This window comes from Carlito syrichta, unplaced genomic scaffold (assembly GCF_000164805.1).
Source record: "Carlito syrichta isolate Samal-C Ts95f unplaced genomic scaffold, Tarsius_syrichta-2.0.1 Scaffold289150, whole genome shotgun sequence".
NCBI classification, from domain to species: domain Eukaryota; kingdom Metazoa; phylum Chordata; class Mammalia; order Primates; family Tarsiidae; genus Carlito; species Carlito syrichta.
This window is the reverse complement of record NW_007233246.1, coordinates 228,844-250,070: the sequence shown is the minus strand read 5'-3', so window position 1 is coordinate 250,070 and position 21,227 is coordinate 228,844. Positions and strand designations below refer to the sequence as shown.

Sequence of the window (21,227 nt, the reverse complement as noted above, 5' to 3'; positions counted from 1 at the left end):
AGTTCCAGCTACTTAGAAGGCTGAGGCAGAAGGATCGCCTGAACCCATTAGGTCGAGGCTGCAGTGGCCGTGAGCGTGCCATTGCACTCCAGCCTGGACGACAAGAGTGAGACTCCAAGTCAAAAAAAAAGACTACATAGTTGTAGAAAACTTTAATTCTTTTAAAATTAAGAGAGAACACTGGGATTATTTTGATAAAATACACGATCTTTGTTTCCTAAGCCATTTGCCCAAAGGTCTTACATTTTTTTATGAAGAGCAGATCAATACTTAAATAAAACCTTGTTGTTTTAAAATAGAAGACCAAATTTTAGTTTTGCATCAGTGTATTATTGATATCAAAGCTCAATTTTTAGAAAAACTTGTAAACAATTTTCTTCTAATCTTACTCAACTTGATCACTCACAGCATTTCTTTTGTAAGATTTATCTTCCACAAATCTTCTACAACTTGCTTAAGTTTTGAGTTTTATTCTATACTTTCTTCGTTTTCATACTGAAACAACCAATCATTCTACCTTAGGACAAAAATTTACTTTCCTTTTTTTCCTTATCATTTTGGCTAAACACAATTCTCATACACAAAATTACTCTTTCTCTTCTCAATTTTTCTTTTGTTACCAAAATATGTCTTCATTCTTATATTTTTTCTCATCTCTTTCTCTTTCTACTGGTTTCTTCCTGCTTTGTTTGTATTCCTTCCTAAATTCATATTTTGAAAAATAAAAACATTAAACTCAAAATTAGATGAAATTACCATTTTCAGCAAAAATATATTCTCACATCTTTTTACAACTTTTCTCACCAAAAACATGTTACTTTTTTACACTTTGTATACACAAAATTACATAGACGAGTTAGAATTTTAAACTCATAGTAGCCTTAATTTCTAGTGAAAAACTAGGAAGTAAGAAATTTGAACTATCAAGTACCAACATTTTATAAATATACATTTTATAATTTCTAGAAACATGTACTCCCTCTTAGAATATTTTTAGTTTACTAACAGACCCAAATATATTCTTCTCTGTACTATATAAAAACAAGATGACAAAGTATACAAAACACTTAGGTTCACTTAATTTTTCAATATTTTAGCTTAGAAATGATTCAGACATTTCATGAATATTACCTAATCATAACACATATTAAGATTAGTTACTGAAATGACTGACAGTAGTGGGAAACTATGGGAAGGAGGGAGATGGGATTAATGGTAGCAAATATCTGTCTGGGGACGGGGAAACACCTCTTATCAACAAGGGTGCCTGAACGAAATGTATTTGTATACCTAACCCTTAACTGTACCCCACAATATCATAATAAAAAAAATTAATTGACCTGAAGTGTATGCATTAAATAAAGATATCCTTGCAGAGAAGTATGAAAAGTAAGTGCAAAAATTAAAAAAAAAAGATTAGTTACTGAAGATTTTTGAAACTATGAAAAGTTCATCTGTACATTTTTATACCATTTGCATTCACCTAATTTACTCATTCTTAACAATTAGGCTTAAATTGCTCACTAAACAAAGCGAGCCATCATCTCTAGTTATTTCCCTGTTAACCTTTTTTTATTTTTTTTTGAGTTGAAGTCTCACTCTGTCGCTCAGACTGAAGTGCAGTGGCCGCTCCTGGCCACCGCAGCCTCCACCTGCTGGGCTCTGGCGATCCTTCTGCCTCAGCCTTCCAAGTAGCTGGAACTACAGGTGTGCGCTACCATGCTCGGCTAGTTTTTGATTTATTGTAGAGACGAGGTTTCGCCAAGTTGCCTGGGTGGGTCTCAAACCTGCAGGCTCAGGCAATCCACTCGCCTCAGCCTCCCAAAGTGCTGGGATTACAGGCTGAGCCACTCCTGTTAACCATTTTTATGACAAGTGAATGTTAGGCAGTCATCACTTAAGCAAGAACCTGACATTTAGATACACTGATATTTTGTTAATCAGAAGACATTGCTTTTTTCACTAAACCAACAATATTAAACTGGTCTTCTTCAACAAACATTTACCCATGTCATGTGAAAGAAATGGCATTTGAGTTGATTTCTATTTTTATGATAAAAATCCTTTATTTAAGCACTTATTATTATTTTATTATAAAGATGTAGGGTACAACTCAGGGTTAGGTATACAAACATTGATTATGCAGGTACCCTTGTTGATGAGGTGTGCCCCTCCCTCCCCTAGCAGTTTCCCTCAACTGCCAATCCCACCCCCTCTCCCCTGACAGTTTCCCATTACTGCCAAACATATTTAAGCACTTTTTCAATTAGAGCTCTTTCATATATTTTGGTAGAGAAATATCACATACACATAACACATATAGACATACAGACACACCGAAGTAGATTATATAGATTTTATAAGATTCATTTGTCAGTTTTCAAAAAGTTTTTCTCCACTCTTTTAGACTTTCATTCTCTTGATTATCTGTTCCATTGCCCTAAACAATTGTTATCTAGGCAACTCTAAATTTATATTTCCAAAGGCATAAACCCTTAGGGAGATAGGCTTACAAATGGATATTTATTTACAGATGTAAATTTATTTTACAAAGAATTTCAAAATAGCCAGCTAAATGCCAGAAAATTGTATTTTGGAGACTATTTAATTGATAGGTGGTCTTTTCAGCTTCGCTTGTTTCTTAGTTAGATTGCTGACTTCAGGCCAGGACCCTTTAATGAATAGGGCAACGAAGTCATTTTCTATGCCTGGATTCGTTGATAGAAGTTGATTTGATATCCTCCACAACTGAAATTTTCTTTTTTATTTTGAGGGAGAGGTTGCCCCATAAGAGTGGTGTTGAAGGCAGAAATAGTGGTCTACCAGAGCAACTGGTAGAAGCCTACTGGGACTTCCCTTGGAGATCTACCCGGCCTGGTGGTTAACATGGAGATCAGCAGAGGGCAGACAGCCAGTTGTTAGTTTAGTGGCTTCCCTCAAAACCTTTAGGGGCAGTTCTGTTTTCAGCATCCTGGTTGTTTGCACCAATGGCAACAGTTTTTTGCAAACTGCTGTTTTAGGGATTGCTTATTGACAAAGTAGACCCAAAAGTCATTCTAAGTTGTGGCTGACATGGAGCTGAAACACTTGGAGATTGACTTTCAAAAGGTCATTTATGGTTTTTTAGACTTTACCTGACCCAAAGAGGATCAGATAGGGCTTGCTGGGTAAAGTTCTCCTGCCTCTTTCATCCATTTTTGGGTTTCCCCACTTCCCACCAATATGGTCGAGATCATGTTTTCTGGAATCATAAATTCCAGCTGAGATCCTGAATGCTTCAGAAAACTTTGAATGTCTTTTCTATGTTAGGAAATTTTAAACTATGACCCTGAGCTTTGTTTTTGTCCAAAGAGTGTAAGTCACTCAGGGATTATTTCCTGAATTTTTGTTGGTTTTATTTTAAAAGAAAACTGTTCGCTTTTTCAAAGAAGAAAGAGAGTTAGTATACCATAAATATCCAGGCAAAGTGGGATACAGCAGAGCAGTAGGAGTCACATCAGCTTTACCATCTTTGATATGGGCAATATCTTACATTTTTAACAATGAATTTTTTTCAAACAATGAATTTTTTTAAAAAGCAATTTTAGAATCCTGTTTTTTGGGGGGAGGGCTTCTGAATTCCAGTTAGAATAGCAATCCCGTTCTCTCTGCCTAATTAATGAGGCTTGGATTCAAGTATACTTCTTAGAAGAGGAGTCTTGTTCATCTAGAATGTTCCATATAATGGCCACTGTAATCTGAATTATCTTTAGTAAGATTTTACTAGTTTTGTAAATACTTGCAGCTTCTGGGGCCATAATTCTTATACATAAAGAAGACAGGTGTACCAGAAGGCAGAGAACTAAGATCTTTAGACATTAGGGATTACGTTTTATGTTGGGTCTTGGGTCTCTTGGAGCCAGGATGGCTTTGGCTCTGATACCTCAGTGCCCAAGAAGAGAAGAAATAGAGAGGCCCCTGCAGTATTAAACACTTACTGCACTGTTGCCAGTCACCTTAAAAACTGTACCCTTTTTTTGGCCAGTAAATCTTCAGTCACAACAAACCAAAGGTCATGTACCCTGCCACAGCAAAAACTAACTCTTGGTACCACAAAAGCCGAAGAGATCAGAATATTCAAATGCAAAAGAGAGCAAAGCTCAGAACTGAGAGGAACTTAATAATGACATTTAGAACTCCTTAAGGAACACAGGAACCCCCCCCCAACACACACACACTAAAGGGGTAAGCAGTACCTTTTCAGTGTTCCTCAAGGGGTCACAGAGTCATCAGTAGTCTCCTTCAGGTCCCTTCGTTGGTTATCATATCTGTCAAAAGATGAAATTACAACCAACATAAAGGTCTTAATTGTCTTGATTTGTGATTCTGGAATCATGCAACACTTTATTCCATAAGGTAGAATGAATGTTCCAGTAAGTCCAGCAGAAGAGGTTGGTTTTACAGACAGAAAAAGGGCTGAAGAAAGCAGAAACAAATAACAAAAAGTGGATTCGTCATTTCAAAGTTACTTTCCTTGTAAGGCAAGACAGGGAGACAGAACAGAAGAAAAATATCCAATTTGCTGACATAGGATTAAAACAGGTAACTTCATTATCATAGCAATTACAGCTGGCCTGTTTGGGATATTGATATTTTTCTCTCTTTCCTGATTTCTGGAACGGTCAGATAACACCTTACTTTTGGTTTGGTAATGTGAAACTTTATTATGGGTGATTCCATTTTGAATTTTAGTCTGTTCTGTTAGGGTCTAGTATAGATACTTAGCCTAAACCAATGACATCCTATGTTGTTTTTTTTTTAACAGCCCTCTAGATTCTTGGTTCTACCCTCTGAGTCATCCTTCATTTTTTATGAAACCCAGAACATGTTTGCAACTGACTAGTTTTATCAACTTGCTTCCTGCTAATACAAGTTTAGGGTTCCAACAGTCTCTTTTCATTTTATACCCTCTCAGTCCCTTTCATTCCAAGTTGGCAGTGTTTCTGCTGAAATAAAATTTTCAAAAACTTTGTGAGTCTCCTGTGAACTTCACAGGAATTCACTTCTCTATTAAAAAAAAAAAAAACAAAGAGAGAGAGACATCCACAGATCTTTTCAAAATAATCCTTTCTCCGTCTTTGGCTCATGCTAAAATGGTTGAGGGACAATGCTTTTAAATTCCTAGAGACTCTGGTTTGACTGAAGGATCTGTGAGGCATCCCCTTCATCACTTGAAAGGGACCTTGGTGTGACTGAATAATAGGAGATTTTGATCTTTCTGAGGTTTTAGCAAAAGGATGTATAGTCACACTTTCAACCTTTTCCTATAGAACCTACTTTCTTGACAGTGAGTCTTAATTTTAGTGCCTTTTGCCATCTGAAGAGTCTGAGCATTTTCAAAATGAAGTCTTATTTTCTGTTTGAGTTCTTCCCTCAATTTCTTTCTCTCTCTCTCCTCCTGCATTTCACTGAAAGTGGCAAAAAGATACCATTAAGCTATTGCTTGGAAATTTTCGTCACTATACATCTAAGCTCATTGCTGATGAATTTTGTTTCCCACATAACCACGGGATACAATTTCCCTAAACTTTCTGTCACCATAACAAGGATGACCCTTCCTCAAATTTCTGACAGCATGTTCCTCATTTCCTTCTGAGCCCTCACCAACAAAGTTCTTAAAGTCCAAAGGTCTGTTAATAATCCGTTCAGGGCATTTGAGGCCTTCTCTATGATGCTACCAAATTCTTCTATCTCCTTCCACTACCCAGTTGTGAAGCTACTTCCACAGTTTAGATATTTGTTACAGCAGCACTCACTTCCAGACACCAAACTCTATATTAGTTTTCAATTGCTGATGTAACAAATCATCACAGATTTTAGTCCTTTAAAACAACAAACATTTGCTGTCTCAGTTCCCATGGGCCAGGGATCTGGGCACAACTTAATTGGATCCTCTGTTCTTTTTTTCCCCCCTTTTATTATTGGTTCGCACTGTGTCACCCAGGCTGCAGTGCAGTGACACGGTCATGAATCACTCTGGGACTACAGGAGTATGCCAGTATAACTACCTGGATCCTCTGCTTTTAGTCTTACAATGCTGAAATTGAGGTCTCACCTGGACTGCATTTTCATCTGGAAGCTTAAGTTTGGGGAAGAATTTTCTTCCAACTTCATTCAGGTTGTTGACAGGGTTCATTTCCTTGAAGCTGCATGACAAAGGAGCCAGCATTTTACTGGATTCCTACAGCTATAGCTAGGCCCCCTGAGGTCCCCATAGCTCCTAGCCTCATGGCCCTCTTGCAGGCCCTGTCACAATATGGCAGCTTATTTTTTTAAGGCCAGCAGGAGAATGTCTTGCTTCAGTCAGCTAAGATTGAGTCTCACACATTGTAACATAATTGTAGGAGTGGCATCCTATCACCTTTGCAAAATCCTATTGGTCAAAGCAAGTCACAGATTCTGTCTACATCTAAGGGGAAGGGATTATACAAAGGTATGACTCAGTGGGAGGCATTTTTGGGTGTGAATTCCACAGATGGTCTAGTAAGTTGAAGTGTCCCCCAAAGTTATCAGATCATAATTCCTGGAGCCTGAATATGTACCTTATTTGCAAAAAATAATTTTTGCAGATGTGATAAGGATTTTGAGATGAGGACTATCCTAGATTCTCTGGTAGGCACTAAATGCAGTCACATGTATGTTTATCAGAAGGAGGCAGAGGGAGATTAGACATACACAGAGAAAGCCGTATGAAGATGGAGCAGAGAGAGATTTGAAGATGCTGGTCTTATCAAAGGTTGGTTTGATGCAGCTCCAACCAAGGAATGCAGGCAACCACATGGAGATAGGAAAAACAAGGAACAGATTCTCCTCAAGAGCTTTCATAGGGAGTGTAGTCCAGTTAATGCCTAATGATACTGATTTTGCGCTTTTGATCTCCAGAACTGGAAGAAAACTGTGGTCATTTTTTATAGTAGCCATAGGAAACTAATAGTAGTCATAGGAAACTAATACAGATGAGTATTATATGATGCCTAAGTGATGTTTTTTAAACGCACTTCGCTGGTTATTCAGTGAAGCTAGGTATCTTTTCATAAAATGTTGACTGTTTGAGTGCTTTTTTCTGTTTTCCAACTCATCTGTTCTTTTTTCTTTTGAACTTTCTTATTGAGTACTAGGAGTTTTTTACACAATGTAACACTAATCCTGTGTTTGTTATCTGTGTTATTGAAGAAGATATTTATCTTTTTCTAATCTGTGGATTGTCTTTTTATCTTGTTTATCATGTGTTCTGCATTCAGATTTGGTTTTCACTTTCTTTATTATGGAAAGTTTTAAATATACCCCAAAGAAGAGAGAATAGTGTAATAGGTCGCCCATGTGTGCCCATCCTGCAACTCAGTAATTATCATTATTTTTTTCTCAGAAGTATTTATCTTTTCCTCTAAGGTTTGTACTTTTTGTGCATTATCTAAGAAATCCTTAAAGATTGTGTTGCTATGATTTGTGTGGCTGAGTATTTGTGTCATAATAACACTCATTCCATTCTTTTTTGCTTTTACATTTATATAATGTTATCTTATGTGTACAATTTTTAATAAGTTTAAAGCATCACTGGTCTCAGTGTTAATATATATCTTCTTCTTGAATAGCCTGTACTTTTTTTATTCAGCACAAGCTATTGATCCAGACCTTGGGAACTCACCAATTGTCCCAATGATGTCATGCATGTTACCATAGACTTTGTTGAAAATCTCATGCATTCTTATAAGAAGGCTAATCATTCAGAAGATTACAAAGTATGTCTGAGTCAGCTATGCAGGCATTGTTGTGTTTATTAAGTAATTCCTCTCAAAATTTTTCTTTTCTTATTTCTAGTGTGCCATCTGGGCTTGAAGGCATGAAAGAACAGGACATTTGCAACAAGATAATGGCTAAAATCCTAGAAAATTATAATACCCTGTTTGAAGTAGAATGTACAGAAAATGATAATCAGAGGTGTGAAAACCAGGCTAGGCTTATCATAGTAAAAGTAAGTAACTTGGTATTTAATTTTTAGTATTGCTATAATTTTAGATAGAAGCTTTTATTTAAGCTATATTTTGTCATAAAAATTTTGCGTGGATATAATTCCAGATAATTATTCCTAAGTGTGGTAAGTTCTTAGGAAATCTTTCTATCAGATGTTTATTAAGTTAATACATATTTTTATAAGATTCAAGAATAATAGCAGTTTAAGATTTTCTTGTTGCCATAATATTGTCTCAAAAATGCATGCTTGAACCCAGTGCTCTGACCAATTGTTTGCACTACCCTTTCTATGGAAACCTGATGTTACAACAGAGGTATATGTATATGACTGGGTTCAGGAGCGCTAGCTTCCTGACGAGACTGTAAGTTCCTGAAGATAATATTACCATGTCTTTGTGTCTCTCTTTTGCCTGGCATACTTTCAAGCTTAACCTCAGATTTTAACTCCCATATGTTAGTCTTTGGTAACAATCATCAGTAAATGAGAGTATTTTAAAGACCTACACAAGGAGATCTTAGCAGTACTCTACATCTTTTCATGCATTGACTGACAATTTATAACATATCCTTTACATATTAGGTAAATCTCTTAAGGTCTCTACAGACCTATAATTGAGAATCAGAGATAATCATCCAAACCAAATCCTCCAGGTATGGGAAAAGAAGGAAAGCCTCTCATTTCTTTCTCATTTATATTGAGGTAAATCATGATGGAGTAGATATGAGAGATTTCCTCTGGAGGTTTCCTGAGACTTATCAAATGTACAGAGCATTCTATACTCTTGCTGATTCATAAGGCAATGAATGATGAAACCAGAGGCATTTGGTTTGTGCACTTGAAGGGATGTTTTCATCTCTTCTCCCAGTTGAGGCCATGATTTTGAAGGACAAAAAGGTAATGGGTATCAAGTAACACCCTACTAAAGCAGGAAAAGAAGACCAGAACTAGTTTTTCTTAACTAGAGTTTCTGCTAGTAATACAGCAGACTCCCTACAGGGAATAGACTATACCTCCTTAGAACTGAAGGAGTGCATTTAGCAGGCATCTTGCCAGTCTGATAAAGAGAACTTTAAACTGAAATTTGAGGTAAGGGGAGAACAATGCTCAGACAAAATGATAAAATGAGATAATTGAGAAATATCAAGTGTAACCTCAGTGAGTAATAACACAGTAGCAGGAAAAAAATGTGGCATTGATTCACAAGCAGAAATAAGAAAAAAACACCTACTTCAGTTTTGCTACAGAAAAATTAAAATAAATGATTTTTTCCTTCGAGACTGGGTCTTGATTTTTAAATAGAGAAAAGTCTCTCTTCAGTTTTTTCCTCTGGTAGTTGTAGTACTTTGCATAGGATCTCTTTTTAAAATGTTAAGAGGTTAAAAGGTTAAATTTAGCTTTGTTTCAGCTAAATTTCTGAATCACATGTACTCCATAAATACTGTGTGAAACTATTATGTACCCATAATAATTAAAAATACAATTTTTAAAAACAGTCTCCGATAAACACTTTGTAACACTTATACCTTTTTAGTAGGGCTGATAAGATAATAAGGTAAATCTGTAATGTAATGGAAATAGATAAATATGATCTCTTGGGTATGACAGACTTACAGAGATCAAGCTAATTGCTGGAATATGCCAGTGGGAGGGCTATGTGCTTTGTAAGTTAAAAAAATACCTATTGAGAGCTGTGGAAGAGGACCCTGCTTGGAAATCCTTTAGTGACTAGGTTTAGCCTGGTAGAGAACACAGTATGAGAGTACATGGCTCATACATTGATAATACTGTGGGCCAAATACCGATATCTTGGGTAGTTAAAGAATAGAACTGTTGCTCTCCTAATACAAGTTTCAGATATGGCCTAGAGGTAGATTAATGTCATGATTGGAAACCATGTGTTTATACTCTGGAAGCATCATTCTGCTAAAGCAGAATATTTGATGCAATTTGTTTTGGGTTGGGTTTTTTTTTTTCCTGATCTTGCTGGTAGTCTCTTCTCTGAGAAATTAGAGAATACAACAAGAGAATGTGATTCTCTGGACATGATTATAACTAGGCAAGATGAAATAGGAATTTTGGAAATCAGTTTAAAAGGATATACCAGTGCCATCTTAGAGTTCATAATAATAAAAAGACAACATGCTAGCCACAGTTACATATATAAGCCTGGGTAATGCTTAGATAACAGATTTTTTTTTTAAATTCTAAAGGTCACAGAAACATTAGATAGAAACTAAAGGGCAGTTGGATTTAAAAGGAATCGGGACGGCCAGGTGTGGTAGTTCATGTCAGCACTTTGGGAGGCTGAGGCCAGAGGATGTCTAAGCCCAGGAGTTCGAGACCAGCCTGGGCAACATGGCAAGACCTTGTCTCTAAATCAAAAACTTAGCTGGGCATGGTGACACATGCCTGTTATTCCAGCTAATTGGAAGGCTGAGGCAGAAGGATCACCTGAGCCAAGCAGGTCGAGGCTGCAGTAGTTGTGATTGTGCCACTGCACTCCAGTCTGGGCGACAGAGTGAGACTCCAACTCAAAAAAGAAAAAAGAAAATGTATTAAAAAATAAAAATAAAGTAAAAGGAATTGGGAGACTCATAATGAAGTCACTAAATTATTGAAAAAGATAGAAAATGAGAGAACTGTAGAAAAGTTACCTTTCTATTTATTCTCTCACATGAGATTGGCTTTTGGAAGGATGTGTACAAACAAAGGAAATGGGCGCAAAACAAGTGATAAATATACAAGAGCTATAGAGACCTAAGATATCTAAGCTGAAAATAAGCCGAGTCTCATTACACCTACTTAGATATGGGACTTTTAAGGGACAAAAAGACTAAATATGTACACTGACACTTCTCTGAATTCCCAGTTGGGGAAACAAAATCATAAAATGTTGAATGGTGTTTCTCATTATATCCTTGCAGACCAAATGGAGATTAGGGTCCAGGAAAATATGTTTGGTTGTATTTGGACCTGCATAAAGAACTTTGACCCAAGTACTAGAATGTGGATTGATGTTAACTTCAGGGGAAGTCTCTACACTTGTCTGTGTCATTTTCAGTATTTTAATCATTGACTTGAAATGAGAGCATAATTAGGACATTTGCAAGTGAAATCAAGCTGAAATAATAGGTCAGATATTGGATGCGTGGATATATAGACCAGCAAAATTGTGTGTTTACAACTGTTTTCCCTCTTCTTCCTTGCTAAAAAAAAAAAGAAAGTAAGAAAAGAAAGAAAAAAGTTTTATTTGAGCCTGCAGCAATGTACTGAGGTCAAGGAATGGATGAATCATAAATGGTCTATTATACCACCCTCATTAGCCAGTGATTGCCTTAAGGGTAGGCTGTGACACAAATCTGGTCAAGGAAATGTAAGGGAAAGTGTTCTGGGGACGGAGGGCCTCTGAGAAAGATTTTCATTCCTGATATGAAAAGAGAGAGTGATTGAAGAGATCAGAGATGTGGTTACCTCTCAGTGGGGTTGGGGTGGCAGTGGTAGTGCTTGACTAGGAGGGTGCCCAAAGGAACCCTCTAGATGATAAACATGTTCTTAATAGAGATAAACACCTTAATAGAGATATTAAGATATGTACAAGTATATACATTTGTCAAAACTCATTCAACTGCAGCCTACGATTTATGCATTCTATAGCATGTAAATTATAGCAAGCCTATGAGCCAAGATGCCTGCCTCTCCAATCCTGTTTTCATGTGAAAATATGATACACATACACAAACTCTAGTGACATAAGTATGGTTGAAATAATAGAGCATGAACTCCAGGCTGAATTCAATAAATCCAAGTATTCAGCAGTTGTCTACTATGAGCAAAGTGTTGTTCTAGGTCCAGGGTGTATAACAGTGAAAAATAGACAAAAATAGCTGCTCTTTTGAATCTTATATTCTAGGGGGAGTGCCATAAACAAACGATAATTTTAAAAAGGAAAAATGTAGTATGTCAGATGGTGATATGTTCTGTGAAGAAAAATAAAATAGGGAAGGACAGAAGTAGGTGAGTGGAATTTGCTTATTTAAGTAGGACAGTCAAAATGCTTCATTGATGAGGACATTTGAGCAGAGACTTGAAGTAAGTGAAAGAGCAACCCGTGAAGACACTTGAGGGAAGAGCACCCAGGCAGGGAAGAGTGGCACAAAGGCCTTGGTGTTAGTATGTCTCATCTGTTGGATGCGCAGAGCTGAGAGGCAGTATGTGGATTAAAGTGAGTAAGGTGGAGAGGAGAAGGAAATGAGGCCACAGGGGCAACACGGGCCAGGTCATGTCCTCTCTAGGACTTTGACTTTGACTCTGACTAAAGCCATTAGATACTGTTAAGCAGCAAAGCACCATGATCTGGCTCTTGTATTAAAACAAAACAAAACAAAAAAACTACTCTGACTGCAAGGCTCTTGAACAGGAAGACCCATCAGGAGCTTATGGCAAAAGTGCAGGTGAGAGATGATGATGGCTTGGACCTGGATGATTGTAGTGAAGATGGCGAGGGGAGCTGGGGGTAAGTTAGGATACACAAGAACAACATGGTAGGAAATACTAAAGACCCCAGTTAGGCTAAAGCATGTTTGAGGTGAGAGCAGGGACATAATCAAGCTGAAGAACAGGAGCTGTGAACAGGAAAGGGGAGGTTGCATTAGTGATTTTGGAGGTAGTGCTATCTGGAGCGATAATAAGGTTTAGGTTGTGTTTATGAACATGAGTGACTAAAGTAAAGGAGAATAGAAAATCATGGGAAAGGAGATGAGGAAGAGATGGGAAATACAAAGAGTGATGGTTTGTCCTTACTGACCCTGAATTTACCCAAGAGGGTGGCAGATACTGAGATGAACAGGAAGGCCATAATCTTGGTTTGTCTAGTTGTCCACTTTGTATATAAGTAATGTGAACACATATTTAATAGAGCTCATGGAGAGCATCATACATATGTATACACCATTAAATAATGTGATTAATATGTTGCTAAATATCATATCTAGAAGTATCTAGATGAGTATGACCCTATGCTAAATAAATATCTTGAGAAACTGTCTCATAAGATTTTTAGATGTTGTTGCTATAACTCATTATATCTTTGGGAATTATAAAATTGTCTTCACAACATATGTCATCCGTATGCCTTTTTTTGTATATCATTGGACTGAGAAATCTTTGTACTTTAATATTTTGATTGTGATAAGTAACCAATAGTCATTTTGAGCTATGGCATATCACTAAGTTGAGGAGTGGTGATTATATATTAACTTTTGGATTTCAAATTTAAATCTGGCAATAAAATAATTATGCTGATTTTCTCATGTGACTCATAAGCAAACTCTCCAAAGAGTTATTTTTAAATGCCCTGAGCAAAAGCAAAATATTATAATGGCCTTCATAGTGATTAGTTTGAAGGAAGTCCTCACTAATATATGTTATGGCAAGTTTGATTACAAAGTTTAATCATTTTTTTTTTTTTTACATTTGACTTTCAGACCAACAAGTTCAATCTTATTGATGTAGAGTAAAAGTCACTTAACACATAAACTAGTATATCATATAAACACACTAAACTATTTCCCATGTGTTTTTCATCAAAAACATTGCATGTGTCTTCATTTTCATTTAGGGCCACAGCCTAAGAACAATTAACTTCTACAAATGTTTGTTCACTTTTTTCTTATTTAATGTAAAACTATTCTTTGCAAAGCTCTGGATTAAGTGCTGGACTAAGAGCTTCAGAAAATAAATAAGCCATGCCCCTGTCCCTATGGGAGCTTACAATCTACAACAAATAAACAAAATAATGTAGGCACAGGGGAGCCAAAGAGAGAGAGAACTTTGTGCTAGACATTGTGCTACACTTCTATTTATACCATCTCATTTACTTCTTACAATGACCTTGTGAAGTAAGTGATCTTAACAGCACTTTACAGATGAGGAAGTCGGAAGTGTAAATCGTTCAAGCTTATACAACTGCAAATGACAGAGCTAGGATTTAAAATCAAGAAAGTACGGATTAGAGGCCAATTAGAGAAATAACCAAAATCTTGGTGTTTTCAATTGAACCGTCAGAACCATGAGCATTTTATACACGTATTCATTGAATGAGTATGAATTGTATCAACTAAGTGTCAGTGTCAGGGAAGTACTTGAACTCTGTTCTTCTGATTCTGGTTCTTATGTTTTCACCCCTCCTATCCTCTTCTATAGCCCCTCAAGAATACTTCAAACCTCTGGGCATTAGAGGAGTAGGCACAATAAATAAAAGATGTTTTGGGGTTTTTGTTGTTTGCTTGTTTTGAATTTGTTTATATTGTCTCTTTATTTTGTGTGGGTAAACTTACATAGTGAAAATGACTAACTTGTACCCACCAAAATCTGTTATAATTTTGAGCACTAAAGAACTCAGAGGTAGCACTACATTAGAATTCATTTGCTCATTTCTTTAGGTGAAATCCTTCTTTTGATAGATACAATTTTTAGATAGGTTCTGAGTTTGAAGGTTAAAAAATATTAAGTAATGTTTAGGAAAAACAAAAATGACACAGCATGATAGAATGTTGTTTGCTTGAATGACTTTGTTTGAATGGGAAATGTCTAGTAGTGGAACCTGATTAGATTAGCAAGAAGTATAAATCACTAAAGTATTAAAAGTTATTGCTTAGCTTGGAGTATTTTTATGGTCCCAATTTTTAGATTTTAGTCATATATTTACAATTCAAGTTGATGTTAATTTCTTCTCCCCAGACATTTTGTTTTATAGAGTGATTACAGATAAACACTAGAAAGTCATGTCTGCTCAGGAATCATTGGAACAGACTAATCCACCAGGTGTTAAATTCCTTCTTTCCTATTATGGGAAATATTTAACAGAAGAGACTAAATTGTTTTTGCTTATGAAAACACCATTATGGTTATATAGATAACCTTTAAACTGTCTACAATGAGGTGACAATACTTTGGAACTGTTTAATAAAGTTGTCCAGATTAAATTACTATACTGGGTATATTTGGCAGACAGGAGACACTCAGTAAATGGCAAGTAAATATTTGCAGATTTTCAAAGATCACATATTTGCTATAAAAATGAATTTCTGATATTTTCTTCAGTTGATCTCCTTGGGATGGGAGTTATACTTCTGTGGGCCAGAAATGCCTAGAAATGAACGTCCCTCCAGGGCTAACCAAGACTGAAGAGTGTGGAGCTATAAATTTCTGGTGTGTTTTACACTATTTCCAGAGCTTTCCCCTCTAAGTTTAAGCTTAATAGTGACTTTCATCATTGGCTACGTTCTTGCCTCTGCTCTCATCCCCATTATGCCACAGAACCATACACATAAACCACTTGCTCTCAATTCCTGTGGCAAGGTCTGCTTCTGGTTGGGTTGGTGTGGATCCAACAAAGACATCTCAAATTCTACTCCCTCTTTGAAGACCTCTGTATTCTCTAGGTGCTACAATCCTCATCTTCTTTGCTGTCTTGTGGCACTTTCTCTTCTGTTGGAACATTCTGCCTTGGGTGAGTTGTTTATTTTCTCTTACGTTGCATTATACGTTCCTCAAGGGTAAGAACAGTATCTCATATTTACTTATGATTGGCCTTTCTCTAAAAGTTGAGGAACAACGTACACATTCTTGTGTCTTCTAAAACACTTATTCTATTTATTTATATTTACTCCAAATGTCCATTAAATTGCATCATATTTGTCTGAATGAAAGTTAACTCAAATTTCCTTTAGGAAAGTCATAATAACTATTCTGGGCATTAATAATTGTTCATATTTCTAGTGTGTACAATAAAAGTTTGCTTAAATGACTTTTATCTACCTAATTTGTTAGATGAGTCAATTCTCTGCGTTCACTTTTAAGACATACTGACTGCTGTCCATGGCAGCTCTGAATACTTGTGACTAATAGGTGACCCATCTATCTAGCTGTTGTTACCACTTTTACTATATGCTAACCAGAAGTCAATTGTGTTTGTTTCCAAACCTAATTATGCCAGTTATCGTTTTTTATGATATTTATATAATTTAGTTAAACAAATGCAAGGTGAATGCAGCAATATAGCTATTTCTAGAAAAATGGTGTCAGAGTAGTTAATGCAAGCTTCTGTAACACACCTTGAAACCTTGGTGGCTTAACACAGTCAAAGTTTATTTCTCGCTCATTTTGCAGTCCAGTGGGTTGAGTAACCCTGCTCCATTTGAAACCAGCCACCCTCCAAGATTACCTCAGTAGGAAAAGAAGAGAATGAGAATAATTCGGAATATTTTTATGGCCAGACTTGGAAGTGTCTTGCCTCATGGTTCCCAGCCTAACTGGAAGGGAGGCTGGAAATGTATTTTCCAGATGCCCAGAGGAAGAATATGAGGAAATGGTATGGTATACACAAAGCTCAGTTGAATGCTTAGGAAAGACTCACTAATGATTAAAGTGATGATAAAGATATTTTCACTCCATGGAGGTGATACATTAAGGTTGTGGTTTATATAAAAAGGAAGCTGTGGAATTCCAGCCTATTGGCCGTTCCCAAGCAAATGCTCACATCAAAAGACTAGAAAATAAATGAACACTTAAGGGACTTAAGGTAAAATAATTTAAAGTTTTGTGGGTATTATTTGTTATGATCTCCTGCTTTAGTTTATTTGAGGGCTTACCTAACCTGCAACATTTCCTCATCTCATTGCGTAGGAAGGATTCTTCTAGAGATGCAGTATTAATGTGCAGGCTCTGGAGACAAACTACCTGGCTTCAAATTCCAGTGCTGTCACTTATTAGGTAACCTTGGACAAGCTACTTATGCCCTCTTTACTTCAGTTTCCTTACATATGAACTTGAGATAGTAAAAGTACCTATTTCATAGGGTTATTGTGAGGATCAAATGAGTAAAAATGTAATAAACACTAAGAAAGCCATGCACATAGTAAGTGCCATCGTTTTAGTAGCCAGTGCTATTTGTTATTTTGATAATCATTGTCATTGCTATAAGATTTAAATTTATAATTTTCTATTGAGTGTCCACATTATAAGAGATACTGTAATCAACATTTGTGTAACTCAAAGTACTGTAGTTGAAAGCATCAAAAAACAACTCTAGCTAAAATTAGACTGAAGAAAGGAAAGAAAAAAAATAAAGGAATTTCTACAAACCATATTCCTAAAGGACGTATACCAGGGCAGCTGCAAGATTCTGGGCTGCTAGTGGTATGAAAGCAGGTCAGTCTCTTCAAGGAACTGCCGCTGGGATAAATCAGCTTTTGCTGTTTTTGGTTTTTGAGTCTTCTCATTTCTGATCAAAATGAGAAGGAATGAATATCCAGTTGATACATGGAAGTTCTTAGAAGACATGCCCAACCGTTGGTCAGAGATAATTGGACTGACACAGTGTATCCAAACAGGAGAAGGGTGATTTCCTAAAACGAAATCTTTTCCCAAAGAAAGGAGAATGAACACTGCTAGTCCACTTTGGTGCCAAAAAGAGAGAGAAATGATTGAAGAGTCTTTTGAGCATCTAAGGTCAAGAATGTGGGATGGGAGAAGCCCACATAAGTAACTAGCATAAGCAACAAGTGATCCGGATGATAATGTACATGTGGGTTCGATAAAACAAAAAGGGTAGGTTGAAAGACTATGGATGGCAGGAACAAGAATTTCAATTTGATCTGGTAGGTAGCAGTAATTAAACGTTTTTAGAAAAGGAGTAGTGTGGATGAGTCTGCTGTTTGGAGATGGTTTATTTGTCCCCACCATATCTTATGTTGAAATTCGATCCAGTGTTGGATGTGATGCCTTAACAGGAGAGGTTTGGGCCCTGAGGGCAGATCCCTCATGAGGAGTAGACTATCCATGAGGGTGAGTGAGTTCCCACTCTCTTGGTTCCCACAAGAGCTGCTTGTTAAAAAATGCCTGACACCTGCCCCCAGCTCTTGTTTCCTTTTGCCACATGATGTCTACAAACACCTGATTCTTTTCATCTTTCACCCTGAGTGAAAGCAGCTTGTGGCCCTCACCAGATGTAGATGTCTACTCTTAACTTTCCAGCCATCAGAATCATGAGCCAAATAAACTTTTTTTCTTTATAAATTATCCAGGCTTAGGAATTCCTTTATAGCAACATAAAATAGACTAAGACAGAGTCATAAAGGAGAAATAATAATTTAGTATCCATGTGGAGGATAAACTGAAGGAGAAAAGAGTCAGAAGGGGTTGTTTTTGAATCATCAGTCTATCTAGGGATTCAGCAAGCATTTATAGAATACCTACTATGTAACTAGAAAATCGCAGTGAATTTAGCAATTAATACCTGCCCTCATGGAGTTTACCTTTTAATAGGAGGGGTACAGACAATAAACAGTTAAAGAAATTGCCATGTCTTTTGATGATAGATTCTGTGAAAAAAATTGAACCATGAAATGCTCTTGAAATTAATGATACTGTGTATGAGTGGGGGCAGTGAGAAAAGGGAACAGTTGTTTTACATAGGGAAGTGAAGGAAGACCCCTATGCTAGGTAGCATTTGAGTGGAGATCTCAATGGTGTGGTGGAGCAAGCCATAGAAACTGCTGGAGTAAGAGCATTCCAAGCAGAGGGAACAGCAAGTGCAAAGGCCCTGAGTCAGAGGCTTGCTCACCTACCCATGACAGTAGGCTCATTATGGAAACCTCTGTGTAGTTAAATAAGAAAGTCAAACTTCTCCAGGTCAAGACTGTGAAGTGAGAAAGCATGGTAGACTAGATAATCAAAGAAAAGCACAGGTATTAGGAATAGATCTGAAATCACCAGAGCAACACATGGACACCTAAGCCAATCTTAATGAGTACTGTGACAGAAATGAGGCAGATTGATAAGGGAGGCACTGGGAAAAGCTGTTTTTGATGAGGTTGTTAGAGGAAGCCTCCCCAAGGAGGTAACACAGGGGCTGAAGGAAGAGAAAACTCTGTATTGGATTGTAATATTAAGATGAGGATCCAAACTGTAATGCTTAATGATGCTTAATGCTTTAGTCCTTTTTTTTGTTACTTGTAACAGAATACCTGAAGCTTGGGGTAATTTGTAAAGAAAAGGAATTTCTTTCTTACGGTCATAGAGGCTGAAAAGTCCAAGGTCAACGAACTGTATCTGTTGAGGGCCTTCTTGCTTGTTGAGACTCTGGTGGTACAGGGTATTACATGGTTGAGGGGACTGAGTGTGCTAGTTCAGGGCTCTCTTCCTCATTTTATAAAGCCACCAGCCCCACTCCTATGATAATTCATTAATCTATTAACTCTGTAATCCATTAGTCCATGAGAGCAGAGCCCAATTACCTCTTAAATGCCCCCACTTCTCAGTACTACCACATTGGCGATTAAATTTGAACATGAGTTTTGGAAGAAACAAACATTCAAACTATAGTACTTGACAATCTTTGGTTTAATTTGACCACCCCTGCTGCATTTCATTTTTATTCCTCTTTTCTTTATGTGGAAATGTCTTGTTCCCATTTTCCATAGAGTCATTTTTAATATGCTTAAAGACAATAAGAGTTATATCTGTGAATATTATAGTTACAGTTTATAAAGTAAATGTAATGAATTCAAAATCATGTCCAGAATTTGACTACTTTTTACCCCTTCTGTGTCTACTTTCCTGGTCCAAGTCAGAGAATTACAGACTTTTTTTTTTCCAAAAGTGAGAATCTAGAAAGCACTGTTTTTAATTCAACTTGTTTTCATTTATGTAAAGTTAATGTATTTTTTTAGTTTTAAGAAAATATTCTTTTTATTTCAGTCAGTCAAATTGAGATTCATTTTGCAGATACAGATGAATTGCAGAAGAGACTGGCCTGTAATCTGCCCTCACATTTATTGGACACTGGTTGTATGTAGACAGCACTGTCTATATGCTCTTTTCTTTAGAAGGCCTCAGGCCTGGACTATTGCTACTTCCCCTTGGAGTCATGTCAGTATTGCTCTCCATCATTTGCTCTCCAGATCACCAAATCCAATCAAATCATCTCTTGTGAGTTTGACCCCAGCATACTAAATGCAGCTCTTTGATAGTGCTTCCCTGTCATAATACTTATTTTTCATCTTCCTTCACCCATCATTATATTATTCAGGTAATAAGAAAATGTGTTATTAACTTATTCTCAAAATCACTGGAAGTATAGGGTTGTAAAAGAAGACATTTCTGAGGAGGTGACATCAGAGCTGAAAGATGAGAATGCACAGCTATGAAGAAATGGTGGAAAGGCATTCCAGGAAAAGGGAGTAAGAAGGGTGAATTATTGAAGGCAGGAAGGAACTTGAACTATTGAAGAACAGAAAATAACGCTTTTGTGGCTGAGGCATAAGGAGGGAGAGGGCAAATGGTATGAGATGAGAGAAGCTGGCAAGAACTGAATCATGCAGGACTGTAGGCAAGGAGTTTGAATTTTATTACAGAAGTGATGATACAACATTGGAAGATTTGGGGTAGAGAAGTGATCATCTGACTGACATGTACAAACTTGTTGAAGGTAAGATGTTTGAAGTAACTTAGACAAGCAACAATGGTTATGACTGGGTGAGTGTGTACACAGATGTGAATGGATTCGGTTTATTTCAGAGATAGTGCTTTCTGGGCTTCATGGAGGGTTGGGAAAGGGAAGACTCAAGGTAGATTTCTAAGACACTGTCTTGAGCAACCAGGTGCCATTTGCTAATCTGAGGAAGACTCAAAGACTGACAGAAGGTTTTTGTTTTTTTTCTTTTTCTTAATTTATAAACTCAGGTTTGGACATACTAAATATAGCTGCTTATTAGACAACCAAGCAGGATTGCCAAGTGACTTGTTAGATATGATTGATGTGAGCTCAAGGGAAATGTAGATACACAAATGTGGGCATCGTTAGCATACTGTTGTATTTAAAAGCCATGAAAAAGAATGATATTATTGTATAATTTGGGAGAAAAGGCATCTCTCCATCAACCCTTGAGTCACTCTAACTTCTTTCATTCATTTACTCAACACACATTTAATGAGCTCCTCCTATTATACCAGACACTTTTCTACAGCATTATGATCACAGTAGTGGATAAGGGAGACCAATTATTTGCCTTTGTAGACTTCTGTTAGGTAGAGGATCCAGAAAATAATAATAACCAATAGATATGTAACTTTATTGTACAGAAGAGAAACAGCAGCCGAGGACACCATATGGAGTTGGTCAGTGAGGTAGAAAACTGTTTTTCCCTTGTACTGG

At 36.8% G+C, this 21,227-nt stretch overlaps 1 protein-coding gene across 1 annotated transcript in view; it reads left to right on the top strand.

The window, feature by feature from the left end:
- Positions 1 to 21,227, top strand: part of FAM13A (family with sequence similarity 13 member A) — a 311,993-nt gene that overhangs the window by 107,893 nt on the left and 182,873 nt on the right. The window contains exon 6 of the mRNA XM_021710474.1: positions 7,858 to 8,011. Within this exon, the coding sequence (XP_021566149.1) occupies positions 7,858 to 8,011 (154 nt within the window). The remainder of the gene's footprint in view (positions 1 to 7,857; positions 8,012 to 21,227) is intronic.